At 34.8% G+C, this 19,855-nt stretch overlaps 2 protein-coding genes across 5 annotated transcripts in view; both read left to right on the forward strand.

Annotated features, from left to right (window-relative positions):
• The window catches only part of LOC128205556 (uncharacterized), a 59,223-nt gene extending 49,935 nt beyond the window's left edge, over nucleotides 1-9,288 (forward strand). The window contains exons 19-21 of the mRNA XM_052907287.1: nucleotides 853-963; nucleotides 7,625-7,753; nucleotides 8,772-9,288. Coding sequence (XP_052763247.1) covers nucleotides 853-963; nucleotides 7,625-7,753; nucleotides 8,772-8,933 — 402 coding nt within the window. The 3' untranslated portion in view covers nucleotides 8,934-9,288. The remainder of the gene's footprint in view (nucleotides 1-852; nucleotides 964-7,624; nucleotides 7,754-8,771) is intronic.
• Nucleotides 9,289-18,103: 8,815 nt separating this feature from the next.
• Nucleotides 18,104-19,855, forward strand: part of LOC128205885 (uncharacterized) — a 47,834-nt gene continuing 46,082 nt past the window's right edge. For 3 of the 4 annotated variants that reach the window (XM_052907927.1, XM_052907930.1, XM_052907929.1), the window contains exon 1: nucleotides 19,366-19,479. The gene's annotated coding sequence lies outside the window, so the exon portion shown is untranslated. Of the gene's footprint in view, nucleotides 18,126-19,365; nucleotides 19,480-19,855 lie in introns of those variants that run through there. The other variant, XM_052907928.1, reaches the window with a different exon arrangement.

Genomic DNA, 19,855 nt, shown 5'->3' on the forward strand with positions numbered 1-19,855 from the left:
TTTTAGCATGGGGAATGGGGCCCATAAAATGGTCAGGAACAAATGTGTTATCAAAGCCCGCTTTGTACATAAACGTGTATAAAACCGTTTGGCGTGAAACCCTTTGGATTAAAATTTTGTCAATATTGTTGCAGAATGTTTAAATTACTTTGAAGAGATATTTAAAAATATGATCGTCCTGTTCCAAGTCCGATGTCCGAAGCTCAAAAATCAACTTTACCTATACCGGTTACAAAAACATGTTGTGAGTTATTTTACCAAAGAATGGCTTTGCTTTACTCAAACAATATCACAAGTATGCTCATGACAATGTAACATTTGTCTCCTAGGTACTTGCCAAACGTGTGAGCAAAATATTAACACTATACTCGCACTTAGTTGCCAATATCCATTCAATATCAAAAGCAGGCATCTCTTGAACGCCATACGATTAGCTCTCAAGCACACGCATTTTATGAGGTCTTTTTATGAGGTATTGCGATTCCCAAAAACTAAATGTACTATAAAAGCCTTGGCGTGGTGTATTGGCATCGTCAGTGTCTACTTAAAAAACAACAACTTTGATTTAACCCAAAAACCTTAAAAGATGTTTGAATGAAACTTAATTAATCTGGCTTAATATTTATTTGTCGAGTTACGGTCCTTTTTGGACTGAAGTAATAAACAGACGAGCATGGGCTTAGGAAATACCGTGATCCCTTTCCCACTGCATTCTGCCAATTTGCATGTAAAAGGCCTGAGGTTAAATGTTTTGATTACATTTAAATGACGTTCCCTTCAATGCGCTAATACAAGCTCGAAATTAAGAGTAATATTCTATTTTCTAGAGTAATATTCTAAAATATGTTTCAGAATTCCGGAATATACATTGGACTTGTACGTGACCTTGTTTCTTTGTTTGATGTAGAACTTGGCAAGTTTGAAAAGTCACTCCGTGTGCTGTCGTCTTTTCGCATTATCGAGGTAATAGCAATCAAAAGTAATGTCTAATTAAACTTTTTTGTCCGGGCCATATCTTTTTCATTATCTGTTTTAATCCAGTGACTAAAAATGCAAATAAATGGGGGGAAATCCACAGAAATGATTTCTGCATATTTGTGTATATAGTGAAATGTGATATTTGGGTAAAATTTAAAAAAATGTTAACAAAAGTACGAATATCAAAATTTTATTTAGCAATAAATGTATCAGAATAACTTTGTTAAATACTTATTATACAGCACCATAACAAATCTTATATATATTGACACATCATCTATTGAGAAATATGAGTTTTGGTAAAAATCTTTAAAATAAAATAATTTAAGTGGGAATTTCAGGACATTGCCAATAACTGGACGAAATTGAGCTGAAAAGGTTCCTAAATAACTGTATTCAATTGAGAAATGAGAAAGGTGATTATTTTGCTAAAGTGTTATAACTATAAATGAAGATGATAATTACTTGAATTGCCAAAGTCATAATAAATGAAATTTCACATTCAGAGAAACACGTTAAAAATATAAACAGAAGTTGAAATTTCTGGTCTTTGCTAATACTAAAACATCATATAAAAAATGACATAAATACGTTTATTATTATTATTAATATTATTGTTAAAAAATATTCGTCATATTAGATAAAATAATCAATCATAGAAAGGAAGAAAAGTTAACGTCATACAATGTTTGATAACTGCGCATTTTCGCAGCAAACCAATGACACTGATATAAACCGAAATATGATATAGACACAAATAATCGGACGTATTATCAGATATTATGGGTCACAAGTGATACAATAGCCTATTAACAATTGTTTAATAAAACATGATAATAGGCAGATATGTTAGAAAATATGTAACTCAATTAAATATCATATAGATATTAATGATTTAGACCGCTGAACTATAATAAACTACATGATATTTAATCATGAGGACTTAGGTATTGAGCAGATGTGGAGTGAACAGATGTTTATGTGAAGTCTGAAAGTGTTGGAGGTTTGACAAGGGGTCGGGGTATGAATAAGATTTAAAATGATGTATGGATTCTGTCGTGACCTTCATGCTCTGACATAAACGAAGATAGAAGCTTGTTACACTGCACTTGCAAGAAAGAAAATGTGAAGCAGATACGAACAGTATAACCATTGGTGTTGCATCATATGAGAGTAATGCTGATGAGGCAAAACAGATTGGTGAAAATGTGGTAGCTAGAGTGTTTGGCAAAATTTTGAAAGAATTCACGTTTAGAAAAAAAGACAACGTTGTGCTAATGGAATGACATTCCCGGGATAAGAGTGATTATGAAGTACTATGTATTAGGTATTACAGTTTGCAGGCATTTTTAAAAGTTCAGGACTGCAAAGGACACATTGTTTTGCATAACCAATGATACATATGTTACAAAATATGTTCAAATTCACTTTAAGTATAAAGCATGAAATATAAAAAAAAAATACTTATTTGGGGCTTTTATTCATTGTTCACTCTACAGTGTTTCTATACTTAAGGTTTGTTATACTGTACTATAATATCTATCAATTATAGTAATTCTTGAAATTGTATTGCAATAATTGACACAATTCTTGGAAAATTCCAGAAAGTCTCATTTTTATTTAATTTTTCAAACATTTTACACCAAAACTCACATTTCACACAATACGTAGTTTCCAAACCTTAAGTATATTATACTGTAGTATAATATATATTAAATACATCTATGATAATTCTGGTAATTTATTGCAAAATTTGACAAAGTAATCAGCAAATTCCAGAAATTCTCATTCTCATTTAATTTTCCAAACATCTTACCCCAAAATTACATTTCACTAAATTACGTAGTTTCTATTCTTTAGGTATATTATAATGTTACATGATATCTATTTTATACAACAATTCTGCTGATTTTCTTGCAAAATTTGACAAAGTTATTGGCAAATTCCAGAAATTCTCATTTTCATTTATTTTTTTAAACATTTTAACTCAAAAATTATACTTCACAAAATACAGTGTTCCTTAAATTTCGGTATATTAAACTGTATTAGAATATCTATAACATACAGTAATTATGGTTATTTCATTGCAAAATTGGACACAGTTATTGGCAAATTCCAGAAATTCTCATTTTCATTTAATTTTCCGAACAAATTAACCCTAAAATCACATGTCACAAAATTACGTAGTTTCTGTTCTTTATGTATGATTTACAGTTGTATAATATCTATTTGATACAGTAATTCTGGTAATTGTATTGCAAAATAAATGACAAGGTTATTGGCAAATTCCAGGAATTCTCAGTTTCATTTATTATGCTCCCCTTCGAAGAAGAGGGTATATTGCATTGTACATGTCGGTCGGTCAGTCGGTCCGTTGGTAGACCAAAGCTTGTCCGAGTGGTAACTCAACAATTCCTTGATGTATGGTCATCAAACTTGACATTAAGGTTGGACCTGACCAGTAGATGACCCCTATTGATTTGAGGGGTCATCAGGTCAAAGGTCAAGGTCACAGTGACCTTAAATGCTAAAATAATTTCAAAGCATGTCCGAGTGATAGCTGAACAATGCCTAGACATTTGGTCATCAATCTTGACATGGAGGCTGGGCCTGACCAGTAGATGACCCATAGAGATTTTGAGGGTCATCAGGACAAAGGTCAAGATCACAGTGACGTTGAATGATAAAAGGTTGTCCGAGTGATAACTTGACAATGCCTTGCATCCATGTCCCTCAAACTTGACTTGGAGGTTGGGTCTGACCAGTAGATGACCCCTATTGATTTTAGGGGTCAAAGGTCAAGGTCACAGTGACCTTGAAGGCAAACTCGACAATTCTTGGACCTATGCTCATCAAACTTGTCATGAAGGTTGGGCCTGACCAGTAGATGAACCCTATTGATTTTGGGGGTCATCAGGCCAAAGTTCAAAGTCACAGTGACCTTTAATGCGAAAAAGTAAACAAAGCTTCTCCCAGTGATATCTCAATAATGCCTATACCTATGATCATCAAACTTGACATGGAGGCTTGGCCTGACCATTAGATGATGCGTACTGATTTTAGGGGTCAAAGGTCGCAGTGACCTTGAATGATAAAAGGTTGTCTGAGTGATAACTCGACAGTGCCTGCACCCATGGCCCTCAAACTTGACTTGGAGGTTGGGCATGACCAGTAGATGACCCCTATTGATTTTGGGGGTCATCAGGTCAAAGTTCAAAGTCACAGTGACCTTTAATGCGAAAAAGTAAACAAAGCTTCTTCCAGTGATATCTCAATAATGCCTAGACCTATGATCATCAAACTTGACATGGAGGCTTGGCCTGACCATTAGATGATGTGTACTGAATTTAGGGGTCAAAGGTCACAGTGACCTTGAATGATAAAAGGTTGTCTGAGTGATAACTCGACAGTGCCTGCACCCATGGCCCTCAAACTTGACTTGGAGGTTGGGCCTGACCAGTAGATGACCCCTATTGATTTTGGGGGTCATCAGGCCAAAGGTCAAGGTCAGAGTGACCTTGAATGATAAAAGGTTGTCCGAGAGATAACTCAACAATGCCTGCACCCATGGCCCTCAAACTTGACTTGGAGGTTGGGCCTGACCAATAGATGACCCCTATTGATTTTGGGGGTCATCAGGCCAAAGGTCAAGGTCAGAGTGACCTTGAATGATAAAAGATTGTCTGAGAGATAACTCAACAATGCCTGCACCCATGGCCCTCAAACTTGACTTGGAGGTTGGGCCTGACCAGTAGATGACCCCTATTAATTTTATGGGTCAAAGGTCAAGGTCACAGTGACCTTTAAGGCAAACTCGACAATTTCTGGGCTTATGGTCATCGAACGTGTCATGGAGGCTGGGCCTGACCAGTAGATGACCCCTATTGGTTTTAAGGTCAAGGTCACAGTGACCTTAAATGCGAAATGTTGTTTGAGTGATAAGTCAACAATGCCTGCACCCAGGGTGACCCCTATGGATTTTAAGGTTATAGAGTCAAAGGTCATGGTCATAAGTCATATTCATCATTAAAGTTTTGTCATATTTACTTATTCCCTGCTGCTAAGCGGACACACTTTTATCTGCAAATATCAGTCATCTTCTGAACATGATTAAAAAAATGTACTTATTGTTTTCACACTTTGAATGGTCATAATCTTAAAACTGCCTCGAAGGCATCCAATGTCAATGCAGGGGATGATAAACTTCCGCATTAATCCGGAATTCCGGATTGAAGGCCTCACGGATCGATTTTGAGATTAATGTAAATCCGTTGAGTTTTTTTCTAGGGGGGGTACAGGGAGCGATTCGAGCTCAGTTCGAACAATATGGGTACGAAAGGTGAGTTTTCCGGAAGCGTAAAGCCGGAAATTAAAGAACCTAATTACGTCTTGGCAATCGAGCTATACGATCCGGTGATTACGGAAATTACCGATGGGACCAGAAGACAGTATCCGGATGGTCGTATCCGGATATGACAGACGACGAAGACGAATAAATGGGTATTTGATAATCGGGAAAAAACGACCACCACCAACTTCAAAAAACAACGATTCGTCGATTTCAAGGGTATATTTGCCATTTATTTTGAAGAGAAATTCCGGAAACGTTTCTTTTTAAGTTAATAGAAAGTGATCAAACTGAGAATGAATTTTGCGCATGTAGCATTATTTCGGACATCCCGATTCGGATTGTGTCATAATAAGCGATTTTTATTTTACAAATTTTATTTGGCCGATGGAAGTTTACGCTGTAAACCGTTTCTTTATTATTCTCATAATGTTTGAAGCATTGTTCTCAATAAGAAGTGGCTGTTGACCTTTATGGTTCAAATGAAAATTGGTTTGGTTAAAATTAAAAAAAAAAAATGAATAAATATTTTGTAGTAGTAATATATATTACGTAGAGGCAGTCATTTTTTTTTCTATTTGAGACAGTTCAACAAAACTTCTTGAGGACCCAGTTTGAGTGAGATTTAAATTCTATAGTTGTAATTTGTATTTCCAGGTATGTTGATAGTTACAAAAGTCAGGGATGAACAGACACCTCAGCCAGTGCATCCAGTTGTTCCTGTCATTGACTGACAATTCAATCCAGAGGCCATGATACTTGGATTTATGGCTGAACATGCTCCCTGGCACCACAGTAGTGTGTCTTACTTAAGACACTTGCCAAATATACAAAAGCTCTCAGTGAATTAAAACTTCAAAGGTGTACAACATCATACAAGATGACTAAGGAGTGGCTAGCCATTTCAATGATGAACATGTGGAGGGGTTAATGGATCTCGGTTTTGTTTCAACTAAGACAAGTCAACAAACACAAACAATGAGAAAACTGTTGCAGCTATTTTTCTGCTATAGAGAAAGAAATAGTGTTGAGACATTTGGCCTCCTTAAAAATCACAAGGGCTGATTCTGAATCAATTTTTATGGAATTTGAAACCCTGTTTGAGAGACTTGAACTGCCGTGGGACAATCTAGTTTGTATGCTACAGGACTCGTGTAACACCATGAGGGGAAAAATCTGGCTTGGGGACCAGAATGTGTCAAAGTCCACCATGTCCACAACGGCTACGCTGCCAAAGCATTTAAGTCCCGTTTGGATATTACTTGGAATAATATATATATTAATTAATAACATTATGTTCCAATCAAATGTGCAGAAAATGGAATAAATACTCTTATGATGCATAAAAATTGAATAAATAACACTTTTACAATAAACATTTGCAAGCATGATAATTGATATGTTGTTCATTATTATAAATCAAACATCCCACAGTGTATACTGTTCATACACAGGCATTTGATCATAGCCAGTTGAGTTTTATGGGAAGTGGACAACTGAACCAAAATGTCAGGTATATGTCTTAATGCCCGTGACTTCAGGTAAAAAAAAAGTAAATTAAACTTTGTTTAAAGACAAAGGTGTTAACTTCACTGCAAAGATACCTGATAATTGTTCTGATTGTGGATGTCTCGTGTTGAACATAATTATATCTACTAAACCGAAAGGTGTACTCCTTGAACACTGTTCTAAGGCAAAAAAAGAGTATTAGAATCCCTGAAATACGGAAAGCTTCGGGGGGCTTCGCCCCCCTTGTCCCCCACCAGGGCTTTGCCCTGGACCCATCGGGGGCCTGGAGCGGCCCCCTGAACCCCAAGCAGACATTTTCAGGATTGGCAGCTTGGCTCTGTTATCATCCCTGTCAATGTCAAATCAGCTTTCATTTCAGTCCATGCATTATAATTTCATTCAATTGTCCAAATAATCCTGACAATATGGCGCTCGGTGGGGGGGAGGGGGGGTGGGGGGCCAACATCTTTTGTTTTTCAAACATTTTACCCCAAAAATCATATTTCTCAAATTACGGTGTTTCTTAAATTTCGGTGTATTATAATATCTGTTACATACTGTAATTCTGGTTATTTTATTGCAAAATTGGGCACAGCTGTCGGCAATTCCAGAAATTCTCACTTTTATTTAATTTTTCAAACATTTTACCCCAAAATCACATTTTGCAAAATGTGATTGTTCTATTCTTTTAGTATGTTAAATGAGAGTCTGATAAGACACAAATCTACCAAAATAAATCTGTGCATTTTTCCCCCATTTTTTATTTTCCCTGGACTATTTCTGCTTCAGGACGATGACAATAAAAGACATATCCTAATAATGAATGGTGAGGATTTTTGCTCACATCCTTTCATTTTTGGCAGCGATGGTGGAGCCTCCGTCCTTGTTGATATTGCTCGACACCTGAGGTGTACCGAGGTATTTTGATGTTGCATCTTCTTAAGAATATCTTGGCCTATACTTGTAGATAAGCGAAAAAAATAAACAATTAGGTTAAGGAATAGATTAAATGTTTTGGAAAAAGTGTAAATATCACACTTATTATTTTAAATCGTATTTTAAAACTTTGTTCATTAATTACATTATCACAGCAGATATATGTTGTGCAGGTTTCACAACTACTTCTGAGTTTAACTGTAGTTATTGACCCTTTGCAAAATCCGTACAGTAGATGACCCCTATTGATTTTGAGGCCAAAAGGTCAAGATCAAGGTGACCTTGACTTGAATAAAGGGTTTCTGCTCTATAACTAAAGGATGTTAGAGCCCAGGAACTTTAAAATTGTTATGCTAGTTGGTTGTGAGAAGTAGATGTCAATGTAACAGTGACCTTCAGGTGAAAACAGATTTGATGGTCACCAGTCCGTACGTTACTTTTCATTTCTACTCAAAAACCTAAGAACGCTTGCACCCAGGAACTTCATACTTGGACCAAAGAATTTCATACCTGGTATGCAGGTTGGTCATGACCATTTGATGACCTCTGTGTTGGTTCATCCCCAGTTCAAGTATACAAATTGTATGTCCATCATTGGTTACTTCTGGTTACTTCTCACCTTCAACCATACAATTGGGGGAGAATATCCCTCTAAAATATTTTGAAGTGGTATAAGCAGCTCTCTTCGGAAGCTTCAAAGGAAAATATAATGTAATTTTGCTTTGTAAGGCCTTTGGTTGTAGAAAACGAACTGCACTTATAAGACATTGTTTTATTCAAAAACTTGCTAGTTAATTTAGTGCTTTAGGATGTTTTGCCCCTCCATTCAGCTTTATTCAACAAAATGTGTCTATGTCCAGTAATAATGTAGTAAATGTAAGAAAAAACAATTTATCTAAACTGAAATAATTATAAGCAAATGTATTTGTCTCCAAAGTCTTGTGATTCTCGATACAAGGTGAACAAAGATGTTTATTACATGGTATTTTATTTCATTTAGATACCGAGCAATTTCGACATCGTGTTGTATATTCCGAAAGCGAATATTGACTTTGTTTGCCTGGAGTTGGTCCGTAAAGATACGATGGTCAAACAGGATTACGTCTTCTATGGTGACATGTCGAAAATATGCCGGGCCTACGCTATGCATAGAGAATTCTGAAAAGGAAAATGCAACACGGAAGCATCCTCGATATAAGTGTTGCATTTTGTTGTGACTGACTTAATAACATTACGTTCAAATTACCATGTCATCGGCAGGAGTGAGGTCAAAGCTCAATATCGAATTGAGCGTGTAATGCAACATTACAGCGGAGTACGTTTTTGCGTTAGAAATATTTTGCTTGTCAGTTTCTCGAAGACAAAAGTTGAGACCATGCAATTTAACAGTAGAGTAACGACAGCGCAATCATGTGTCACAAGTGAATTTGCTCAGACTGAATTTGGTGTTTGTCGAGGTCTGCTCTTTGATCGATTGAGGAAATTGTTTGGTGTCGAAGAATAAATGTTGAAGTTTGGTTATTTGTCATAACTAAGTTGCCATGCACAAAACTTAACCTTTGTCGTTTCTACAAACCCGCACAATATATTCGCGTGAGAGTTAGTACAAACGTTACCAGTACCTCAAACCAGAAATACAGACGGGCATTGTTATTCGCTTGGGCTTTAATGCTGTTGTTTTTCTGCTGCCCTGATGATAACCTATGAACGTTTTAAAGTGAATCGTCCTTCATTGATCAGACATTTTAATTAATAATCTCAACATGTAATTTTTTTATTTGCTTTTTTTGCAGAAATATAATCGCATATGAATGCAAAAATTGTATATAATATTTGTCAATTTACAACCTTTGGTTGTTAATGTCCCTACTCTTACAACGGGGATTTAAATTTTGCTATCGTACGTCTGTCAGTTCGTCCTTACTTCCGTCAGTCCATCACAATATATTGTATCGGGCGTATAGCCAAAAGATATTTAGCCTGATTTTTAGCCGGAGTAATAATTCTTTACAGGATTGTTAGGCAACATGTTAAATTGTGTAGTTAGGATTTTGTGTGTGGCTACACTAAGTGCAGAGTAATGGCACTTGACTAAGAATGTGCGATACAATCGATAAACTGATATATCGCGATACGGAACACAAGTGATACGTATCGATACGAAGGGGCAATTCTATCCATATTTTATTTTATGTTTTATTTTATTTTGCCCGTTTTAAAGGTCTTTTGATTGTTGTTAATCTCTATGTACATGGACAAGTTTGTAATACTAAACAAAATTATTTCACACTAGCCTTTTTTCTTGCATAAGATTAGCATGTATCTATCAAGTACATGCAATTTTCGTTTTTTAGCTCACCAGTGCACCAAGTGCTCATGGTGAGCTATTGTGATCGGTTTTTGTCCGTCGTCCGTCCGTCCGTCAACAATTGCTTAAAAAACATCTCCTCTGAAACAACCTGGCCAAATTCAATGAAACTTCACAGTAAGCTTCCTTGGGTGTCCCTCTACAAAAAACAACAGCAAGGGATCACGATTGATTAACAGAACAGAACAGAAAATTTATTTTGACTTAAGAATATAAACAGCTCATCGTCACATCACACAACATACACAATACGCATACACATACAAATAAACAATAAATAGATGAATAAATGCATGAATCATTATTCAATTTCTATATATAGTGATAGATACAAAAACAAACAAAAACGGCTTTCATCTCGCCTATAAATACCTGTGAGAGTGTTCACTCTCTACTCTCCACGTTTAGGCAAATGTTAGGCAATGGTACTTTAAAAGAATTAAGTGGTTTGATAACGGTGCTAAATAGTTATAAGAGCAAAGATAACAGTATAAATACAACTAATCTTAAGACATATACAAAACACATGGAATAACATCCAGTACAAGGATATAAATATTTCTAGAAAAAGCATATATGTATTCAATCATAATCATTTCTTTCTTTGAAAGCTTTTAAACAATAAATCGCTAGTTTAACCAGAAGAGATTTATCATCTCTTTGCAGTAGAATAATACATTTTTCCATACTAGGGTGTCTTGAATAGTAATTTGGCAAATACCTTCTACGAATATCAGCATACCGTGGACATCTTGAAACGAAATGGTACTCGTCATGTCTTGCAATACCATTATGTCGGCCAACTTCAATATTTAACCTATGGGAATATAGCCGTAATTGTGCAAGCACTTATCTGTATTTGATATTGTCTAATAAAGAAATATAATTAGAAACTTGGTAATTACATTTAAATTCTTTATATGTATTTAATGAACTACAGCTATCCATACCCACTCTCCATTCTGAAATATAAATATCTCGTAATCTATTTCTAAGCAGAGGTACAAATGCAGACATATTCACTGATTCGGGGAATAACCAAACATCATTAAAACCTGAGCGTTGTAATACATCTCGAACATTCGTGGCCCAATTTATACCAACAGGATTTAGTTCTACTTCACTCACTTCCTTTAAAATGAACTTCTTAAAATACAATTATTAGATTTGCATGTAAACAATTTAACAAAATATTTAATGCATCGCATGTGTCTTTCAATATACAATGGGAACCGGCCCAGCTCGCTATATAGCGAAAGAGTATTTGTCGACCTTTTCACTTTGAGGATACATTTACAAAACCTTTTTTGCACTCTTTCCAAACATTCATACTTACCAAATCCCCATACCTCAGATCCATAATTAAGTATAGACATAACATATGCACCAAACAGATTAAAAAGAATATGGACAGGGGCGAGTGTATCTTTTATAACCCCAAATAAACTATTCATAGACCTTATAGCTTTGCCAGCTAAAGTTTTAGCTGCTTGAGCAAATGAGCCACCAGATGAGAAAACAACACCAAGATAATTGAAGGAATTAACGATTTCTGCAACAACACCTTTATATTTCCATTCAATATTTTGTGACAATCTACTGCCTTTTCTAAATACAACAATTTTAGTGTTTTCAACATTTACAGTTAGATTCCAGCGATCACAGTATGTTTGTAAGTTATCTAATGGCATCTGGAGGCCTTCTTGCGACTCTGACATTAACACAGCATCGTATGCAAACAACAACAGCAATATATTTATTTTATCCAGAGAGATCCCGGCATAAGTTCGTTGTTGGATATGTAACTCTATATCATTTAAAAACAGTGAGAAACAAATCGGGGAAGTTATTTCCCCCTCCGACATTACTATCAAGGAAATCAGACTATGTCCCAATATGTTTGACACAAAGCTTCACTTCCTCGTACATTGAGCGTAAGAGGGCCAGTAATTTACAATCGACGCCTGATTTGATTAGTTTATACCATAGCCGGCTCCTACTTATACTGTCATATGCCTTTTTAAAGTCCACAAAACAACAATAAAACCTCTTTTTATTTAGAGTTTAACTGTCTTTGAATGAATGATTGTAATATAAATATGGGATCTACCGTACTACAATTGTTCTTAAAACCAAATTGTGCATCCGTGAGAACATCGTACTCCATCGCCCACTTCTTAAGCCTTTCATTTAATATACCGGTGAACAACTTTGCAAAGCAACTGATTAGTGTAATCCCCCTGTAATTGTTAGGGTCCGAAAGATCTCCTTTCTTATATATGGGAATAATAGCCCCGTTAGCCCATGACTTAGGAAACGTCCTCTTATTAAGGATAGTGTTGAAAAACAAATGCAATAGCTTGATCAAAACCGGAACACTGGTTTTAAAATATTCGTATAAAACAACCACAACAACAACAACCACAAAATGGCCGACTTCCTGTCTTGCTTTAAAAAGCATCGTCTCTGAAACTACCAGTCCAAATTAAATGAAACTTTACAGGAAGCTTCCTTGGGTGACCCTCTACAAAAATACAACAAGATGTAACGATTGATCAACAAGAACAAGAACAGCAACAACAAAATATCTGACTTCCTTTTTTTTCTTTAAAAAATATCTCTTCTGAAACTAACACTCCAAATTCAATGAAACTTTACATGAAGCTTCCCTGGGTGACACTCTACAAAAATACAACAAGGGTTCACGATTGATCCACAATAACAACAACAAAATGGCCAACTCCCTGTTTTGCTCTAAAAAATCAACTCCTCTAAAACTACCAGTCCAAATTCAATGAAACTTTATATGAAACCGCCTTGGATAACCTTGTACAAAAATACAACAAGGGTCACGATTGATCAACAACAACAGCAACAAAATGGCCGACTTCCTGTTTTGCTTTAAAAAAACATCTCCCCTGAAACTACCAGTCCAAATTCAATGAAACTTTACAGGAAGCTTCCTTTGGTGGCCCTCTACAAATATACTATACAACAAGGTGTCACGATTGATCAACAGCAACAACAAAAGCAACAACAACAAAATGGCTGACTTTCAGTTTTGCTTTCAAAACATCTCCTCTGAAACTAACTGTCCAATTTCAATGAAACCTTACAGGAAGCTCCATTGAGTGACCCTCTACAAAAATACAACAAGGGGTCACGATTGATCAAACACAACAACAAAATGGCCAACTTTCTGTTTTGCTTTATAACACATTTCCTCTTGAACTACCACTCCAAATACAATGAAACTTTACAGAAAGCTTTCTTGTGTGACCCTCTACAAAAATACAACAAGGGGTCACGATTGATCAACAACATCAAAATGTTTTGCTTTAAAAAAACATCTCCTCTAAAACCACCAGTCCAAATTCAATGAAACTTTACAGGAAGCTTCCTTAGGTAACCTTCTACAAAAATACCTCAAGGGGTCACGATTGATCAACAACAACAACAACAATCCGGCCAACTTCCTGTTTTGCTTTAAAAAAACATCTCCTCTGAAACTACCAGGCCATATTCACTGAAACCTTACAGGAAGCTTCATTGCATGACCCTCTACAAAAATACAACAAGGCATTGAGATCAACAACAACAACAACAAAATGGCCGACTTACTGTTTTGCTTTTAAAAAATCTCTGAAACTGCAACATTTTTATTAATGCTTTATCACAGAGTTATGGCAATCATGGTCCTCTTGTTTTTAATAGTTTTCCAAAATTTGGTTGAGGAGAAGGTAATATCCCGTAGTAGTGAAACAAGTGTTTCATAATATGTTTGCTTGGCAGTTCTTAAGATATGGTTTGCATGATTGCGTATCAGCTCGCTAGTGGTGTTCATTGTTCGAGCATCTTGCACATTTATTTATGTTCTTCATCTTTTATGGAGTAACTTACGAATTTCATTATGAAACCACTGTGGGTTACGAGTGCGAAAACATGAATTCCACTCAAAAGATGACACAAGCGATCGCTGTTCGACAGAGTCCCCATGTGAAAATTTCCAGACTTTCCGTTTAAATGTTGATCCGACCGTTTTGCCAAATTTCAATATGCAATAGGTAGGCAGTGGTAACGAACTAACTGATCCAGGAATGGTTCCCCTACACCACATTTTAAACAATAGCTGATGATGAAACTAAGAATAAGTCGAGAAGAGAGTCTGAGGTTTCGGTAAATTGAGTCACGGATGTTTTGTGAGAGATTGAATTGTTGACATACGGACTCAATCTTTAATCTAAATAGTGATTTATTCAAATCAAGGTTAAAATCTCCAGGGCGAAGGTGAAACCATCTTTTCAAAAACAATTGAATTTATAAATAATGATACCTAATTAAGCAATTATAACTTTATGTTGCTGAACGGAAAAACCCACACAAACTTTATAATTAATTCTTTAATAATAATAATATATATATATATATATATATATATATATATATATATATATATATATATATATATATATATATATATATATATATATATATATTTCAGTCAGAAGTACTTATGTCTTCTGGAAGTTGTCATAGACAAAAAAATATTTTTTTACATTTGAAGCAGCATGGCTTACAAGCCAAGCGTTTTCGGCAAATGTTTTTATTTGTGAAAACAGGAGCGATAAAAATAATAATACAATTTGCATTTTTCTGGAAATAGGTGCGTTGATCATCATTTTTGGCGTGGCTTATCATTAAATATTATGACGAAGTTAATTCCTTTCTATCAAATAAGTATAATATACAAGTGTTAATCACTTGTTAGTTAAGAAATATCTGAGATACTTTAATACCATACGCATTCTTATCGGTGTCGCTTTGAATATTGTTGACATTTGTTTAAAAAACAATATTCTCCATTTCGACAGTAATAATAAGCAAACAGTTAACATAACTATCCTAAGTATATCAGTTTTCTCATTAGAAACAACGATGCTCTTATAACCACTTTCTATTCGAAATCAAGATACAGTTGGGCAGTGATTAGCGCTATGTTGCATATTCCAAGCTAATATCGGCACAATCGCTGAGAAAATAGAATTCCAATTCCATCCCTGTTACTTAAACTGCTGATAATACGAAGTTGTTTTCAATATTGGCTCCTGGCGGTGATCTCAATGGTTTATCTTTGGTACCTAGTGTCACACAAATACATCGGTCAATCCTCATTTTTGGTGTCAACTCATTGAACCACAACAAAACAATTGTTTTTAACTCGTTTTAAAATAAACAATAATATCTTATTGAATATGTTCATAAATCAGATCGTTAATATTATAAACAAAACTAATTCAAGAGTAAATATGTACTTGAGCAATTGCTCAAACAGAAAATGTTGTTCTGTGATGATGCATAAATGATGACGTTATTTATGACGAAATGCAGTTTTAAAAGGAGGGAAACATGTATGCTTTGCTGTTATATGGATTGAGAGTTAAGTATCTTAGTGATATTGGGACCTGTTCTACACTCCCCTCATTCTGGTTGGTTCATATGTAAAACCACATAATACCGATAATATATTAGCGAAATAATGTAACTGAACATTCAAAATTTTAAAGTTCCTGAATAACTAAAAAGACATGTTTTTAAATGATTCAAACTCACCAAAACATGTTATCATGATGAGATTTTACCTCCTTTATCAGGGTTGCGTTGATCTTTTTTAACAAGATATTTCTTGACAGTTTGCCGCTACTAATGTATATGTGAAGGAAAGTTTAAATGACTAACGTGTCCTAGAATATTTTCATTTGAATAAAGTATTAACATTTTCTGCTTTCCTGGTTTTCGATGTGTCAAATGGCGTACTTTTATATTACTAAAGGATTTGGTCGAGGCAGACTCCATTAAAGGAGCACTCTTAATTGCTTCTTTTTCGTTTTTTTTTCTGCTTATGCCCGTCTAACGTCACCGTTTCGTCCCGTATGTGCGTAAACCAGTCTCAGACGTGTTAAAGAGAAATCTAAAAGGAAATCAGAAAAAAGATACCGAAAGCGAATACAAAAACAAACTAAATCAATAACCATTGTACAACTCCATCATATATATTTTTTGAAATATAATTTTCTTCATTTTTACACTGCCCTGAGCGGAAATGAGGCTTGTTGTGGTAGCTAAAGTAACAAAATACCTGAATTACAAAACGCATCCTTTCAGCTCAGATAATGATATACCTTGACTTACATATCCACGACTAGCATGTATTTGTTTACATGCTCACTCGGTTCAAGACCTGGTTTATTAAATACAAAATACAGCGTATAATCAGATAAGAACATACCGATGACCACGTGCATTCTGCAAAATACCCACTGAACGAATATCGATTATGGGCAGAAGTATCAAACGTAACAAACAGCTACTGAAGAAGCATTTAAAGTTTACAATTAGGAAATAAATAAGTCAGACTTTAAACATATATATAACAAACTATTCGTATCATTTTTACTCTTTTTTAATTGTCAGTACAAACTAATAGCTAAATCTTAAACACACCTTATGTGAACAGCGTCTTGGTTAAAAAGACAGCTTGACCATTAGGGCGAATTGTTAAGCAAAGAAGTATTAGCCAATAGAAATACGCAAGAGCGTTAAACAACAAGTGACCTTATTTGACTTGAGTTTAAACCAAATAAAATTAAATCTGCCTATTACATCGGTTACTCTGGGGTGTAACCGAAAACAAATATTTAGTTGCCTCTACTCGATGATTTATTTTATATTCGATTCCAAAGTATTAACGTTCATTTCAAACGAAAGATCACCGCAAGTGATCCTGATGGTGTATACGTATTATACACGTCAAATACCATGTATTAAAAACATCGTCATGAGCATGAATGAGCTTAATATTATGACTTTAGCACGGGGAAATAACAGCAGTAAAACTCGTTGAAATCCAAATAAGTACCTGCTGCAGTCATATAATTATACAAATGCTAATATCTTAGACTGTTTAATATAATGATAAAGCTTTTAACAAAGCTTAAATAGAACTCAAACTGAACCTGGAAGTTAACGAAAATCAATGCCCATATTCACTAACGCCTTAAGTCTGATTTTGAGACAGCGACAGCTTAAATGTTACAAAATAGCTTTATTATAAATTAATTCATCAAAGGCTGTGTAAAGAACTGTGGAGCCAGTTATGTGTGACTAATACATATATTTTTAATAGTATCACACTAATTATAGCCCATATTATAATTTGCAGTTTTGTGTTTTAAATTTAGACTCAAGTGAATACAGACCCTGATGTTTTAGCTAATCTACTAGTACAAATCGAGATATTACGAAAATATGATGATTTTTTTTTAAAGAATTAGAGGAGGGGGTGGGCTTAAATTATTGAAGGGGATTTTGCATAGTAATATACGAGGAGGTCTGGTTGCGATAACCTTGCTCCTTGCAAATAAACGACTTGATTCTTTACAGCGGTCGATGTAAAATTATTTTTGTTTACGTGTTTTTTTTTCATATCTAGAATGACCATGCAAATGACATTCGGTTTTAACATATATTATAAGCTTTTGGGGCGTTTTTTCCTTAATCAGAACGGAATGCATCTACAGTTATAGATACCTTAATATTAAGCTATGTTTTTATGATATTTTTCAGCAATTTATTATAAAGTTTACTCATATGAGTAATTGTTTCTGGCATAATTTGCGCTTTGAAATTGAAACAAGTAAAATTAGAACCGTTATCACTCCGAAACCGGTATATGCTGCAAGGCCGTAATGCTACTTGTAAATGTTCACCCACTGATCAATATGAGTATATAACATACAACCTGTTTGCCTTTTACCCAATAACAACAAAGTTAAAATATCACCTCAAACTTTATGTATAGATATGTACCACTTAAAAGAAACCAATTTAATTATTTATGATACAAGGGATATAATCCAACACATTGTGTGAATTTCCCGTTTTTCCTCTGGACGTTTTGACGAACTCATTGAAAACGAAACTAGGAAGGTACGAATTTTGATTGTTTCATATTTTCTAAAGAATTATTTTCAAGTATAACAAATAATATTGTAATTTAATTCATAATATATTTATAATAGTTCTCGTTTAATCTAGCCGGTTTGTTTAGATATTGCCTGTATTCGTTGTCTACAGTAACTCGCCGGCCGCGAAACTGCATTCCACCCACCCCATTCACCCACCCCATTCCACAGGGGTTTCTCTCTCGAAAAAAAATTCTTATATATATTATATAGACGAGGGGTTGAACTCAAATTTTGCAATCCTGACACAGGTTCGCAAACGGAAACAACGTAGGTAAATTTACCTTTTTCTACAAAATGACGAATATTAAACGCTATAATTCATTAAAATAACAAAAAATAATCATATTAAATGCGCAAATTTTACCGATGCATTCCGAAGAAGAGCACAAAACACCGAAAATTCCCTCAGCATAGTTAAATCTGTCAAACTCGCCATTTTCTGCGCGTGCGTTAAACTTTGTTACAAATTAATTAATTGGCTATTGTAAAAACCACCGCCGTAAACATTATGGCAGTATGACGAGGGAGCCAGCCATCAGCCAATGAAATCGCTGGATACAACTGGAGTGTTGGAAATCAAAATGGCCGAGGAAAGACAAAAATAAACTCGATGTTTGTTTTTCGCCAATTATAGTGGTGTAAATCATTCAATTACAACGAACAAAGTGGTTGGTGTTCAAATTTATGATACTTCATCTAACTGGATACATGTAATCGTACAACTTTACATGCATCGTGATATTTACTGAGGTAATTTCATATATTGGATTTTTGCGAACGTGTGTCCAAATGCGATGATATATGGATTTTTATGGATAATTAAATACTCTGTTGATTTCGGTCTTTTAAAAGTCATTTGTATATTGACATTAGTCACTTTATTTATAACAAAAACATTAATTTAACTGTAATACAATTGTTTACTTCATTTTTTGGAGGATTGCAAAATTTGAGTTCAACCCCTTGTCTATATAATATATATAAGAATTTTGTTTTTTGAGAGAAACCCCTGTGCCCCATTCAATAACGACTGCATTGAATAAACCCTTCAGTATCTATAAAAAGGTTTATGGTCATAAGCTACTTTTATTTGTTGATATCTTGTTGCTTATTGAAGTACCGAAGAAAAATTGTTTATTTTATGTTATCACAATCTTCCAGAAATGTGTCATATTTTTTGTTATTACAATCTTCCCGAAATTAGTTGGTCCGCCTGACAAGACGAAGTATGGCGATTTTGTTTTACGGGGCAGGCAGCTCTTTTAAATGACGGTCTGTATGACTGACATATTTTGAGATGACTAATTAGCAAAAAGGTACTAAAAAAAGAAATGTATGCAAAAACTTTTGCCTTTTGTCTCTTAAAGCTGCACTCTCACAGATTTATTCCCTACATACGAAATACTGGTGGTTACCTATTATCGGTGTTATCCAAAAAATCTGAATATCCAGTTCATGAAGAGCTTTTCCAGTATCCTTTGTTTACAATATCTCTTGGTATTGTAACAGTCCGCTGTAAGCGGATGTGTGTTCATAATGATATTCCGTATAAAACGGAAGTACGTTCGTAGTACGTATGTTAACTTGGTAATATGAAAATTAGCAAAGCCTGGGATCTGTAGGAATAGAGATTTTAGTGTATATAAAGACCAGTGGACCCCTTCAGGGTCGAGCATGCTTTTCCCTGAAGGG

Source organism: Mya arenaria, chromosome 10 (genome assembly GCF_026914265.1).
Source record: "Mya arenaria isolate MELC-2E11 chromosome 10, ASM2691426v1".
NCBI classification, from domain to species: domain Eukaryota; kingdom Metazoa; phylum Mollusca; class Bivalvia; order Myida; family Myidae; genus Mya; species Mya arenaria.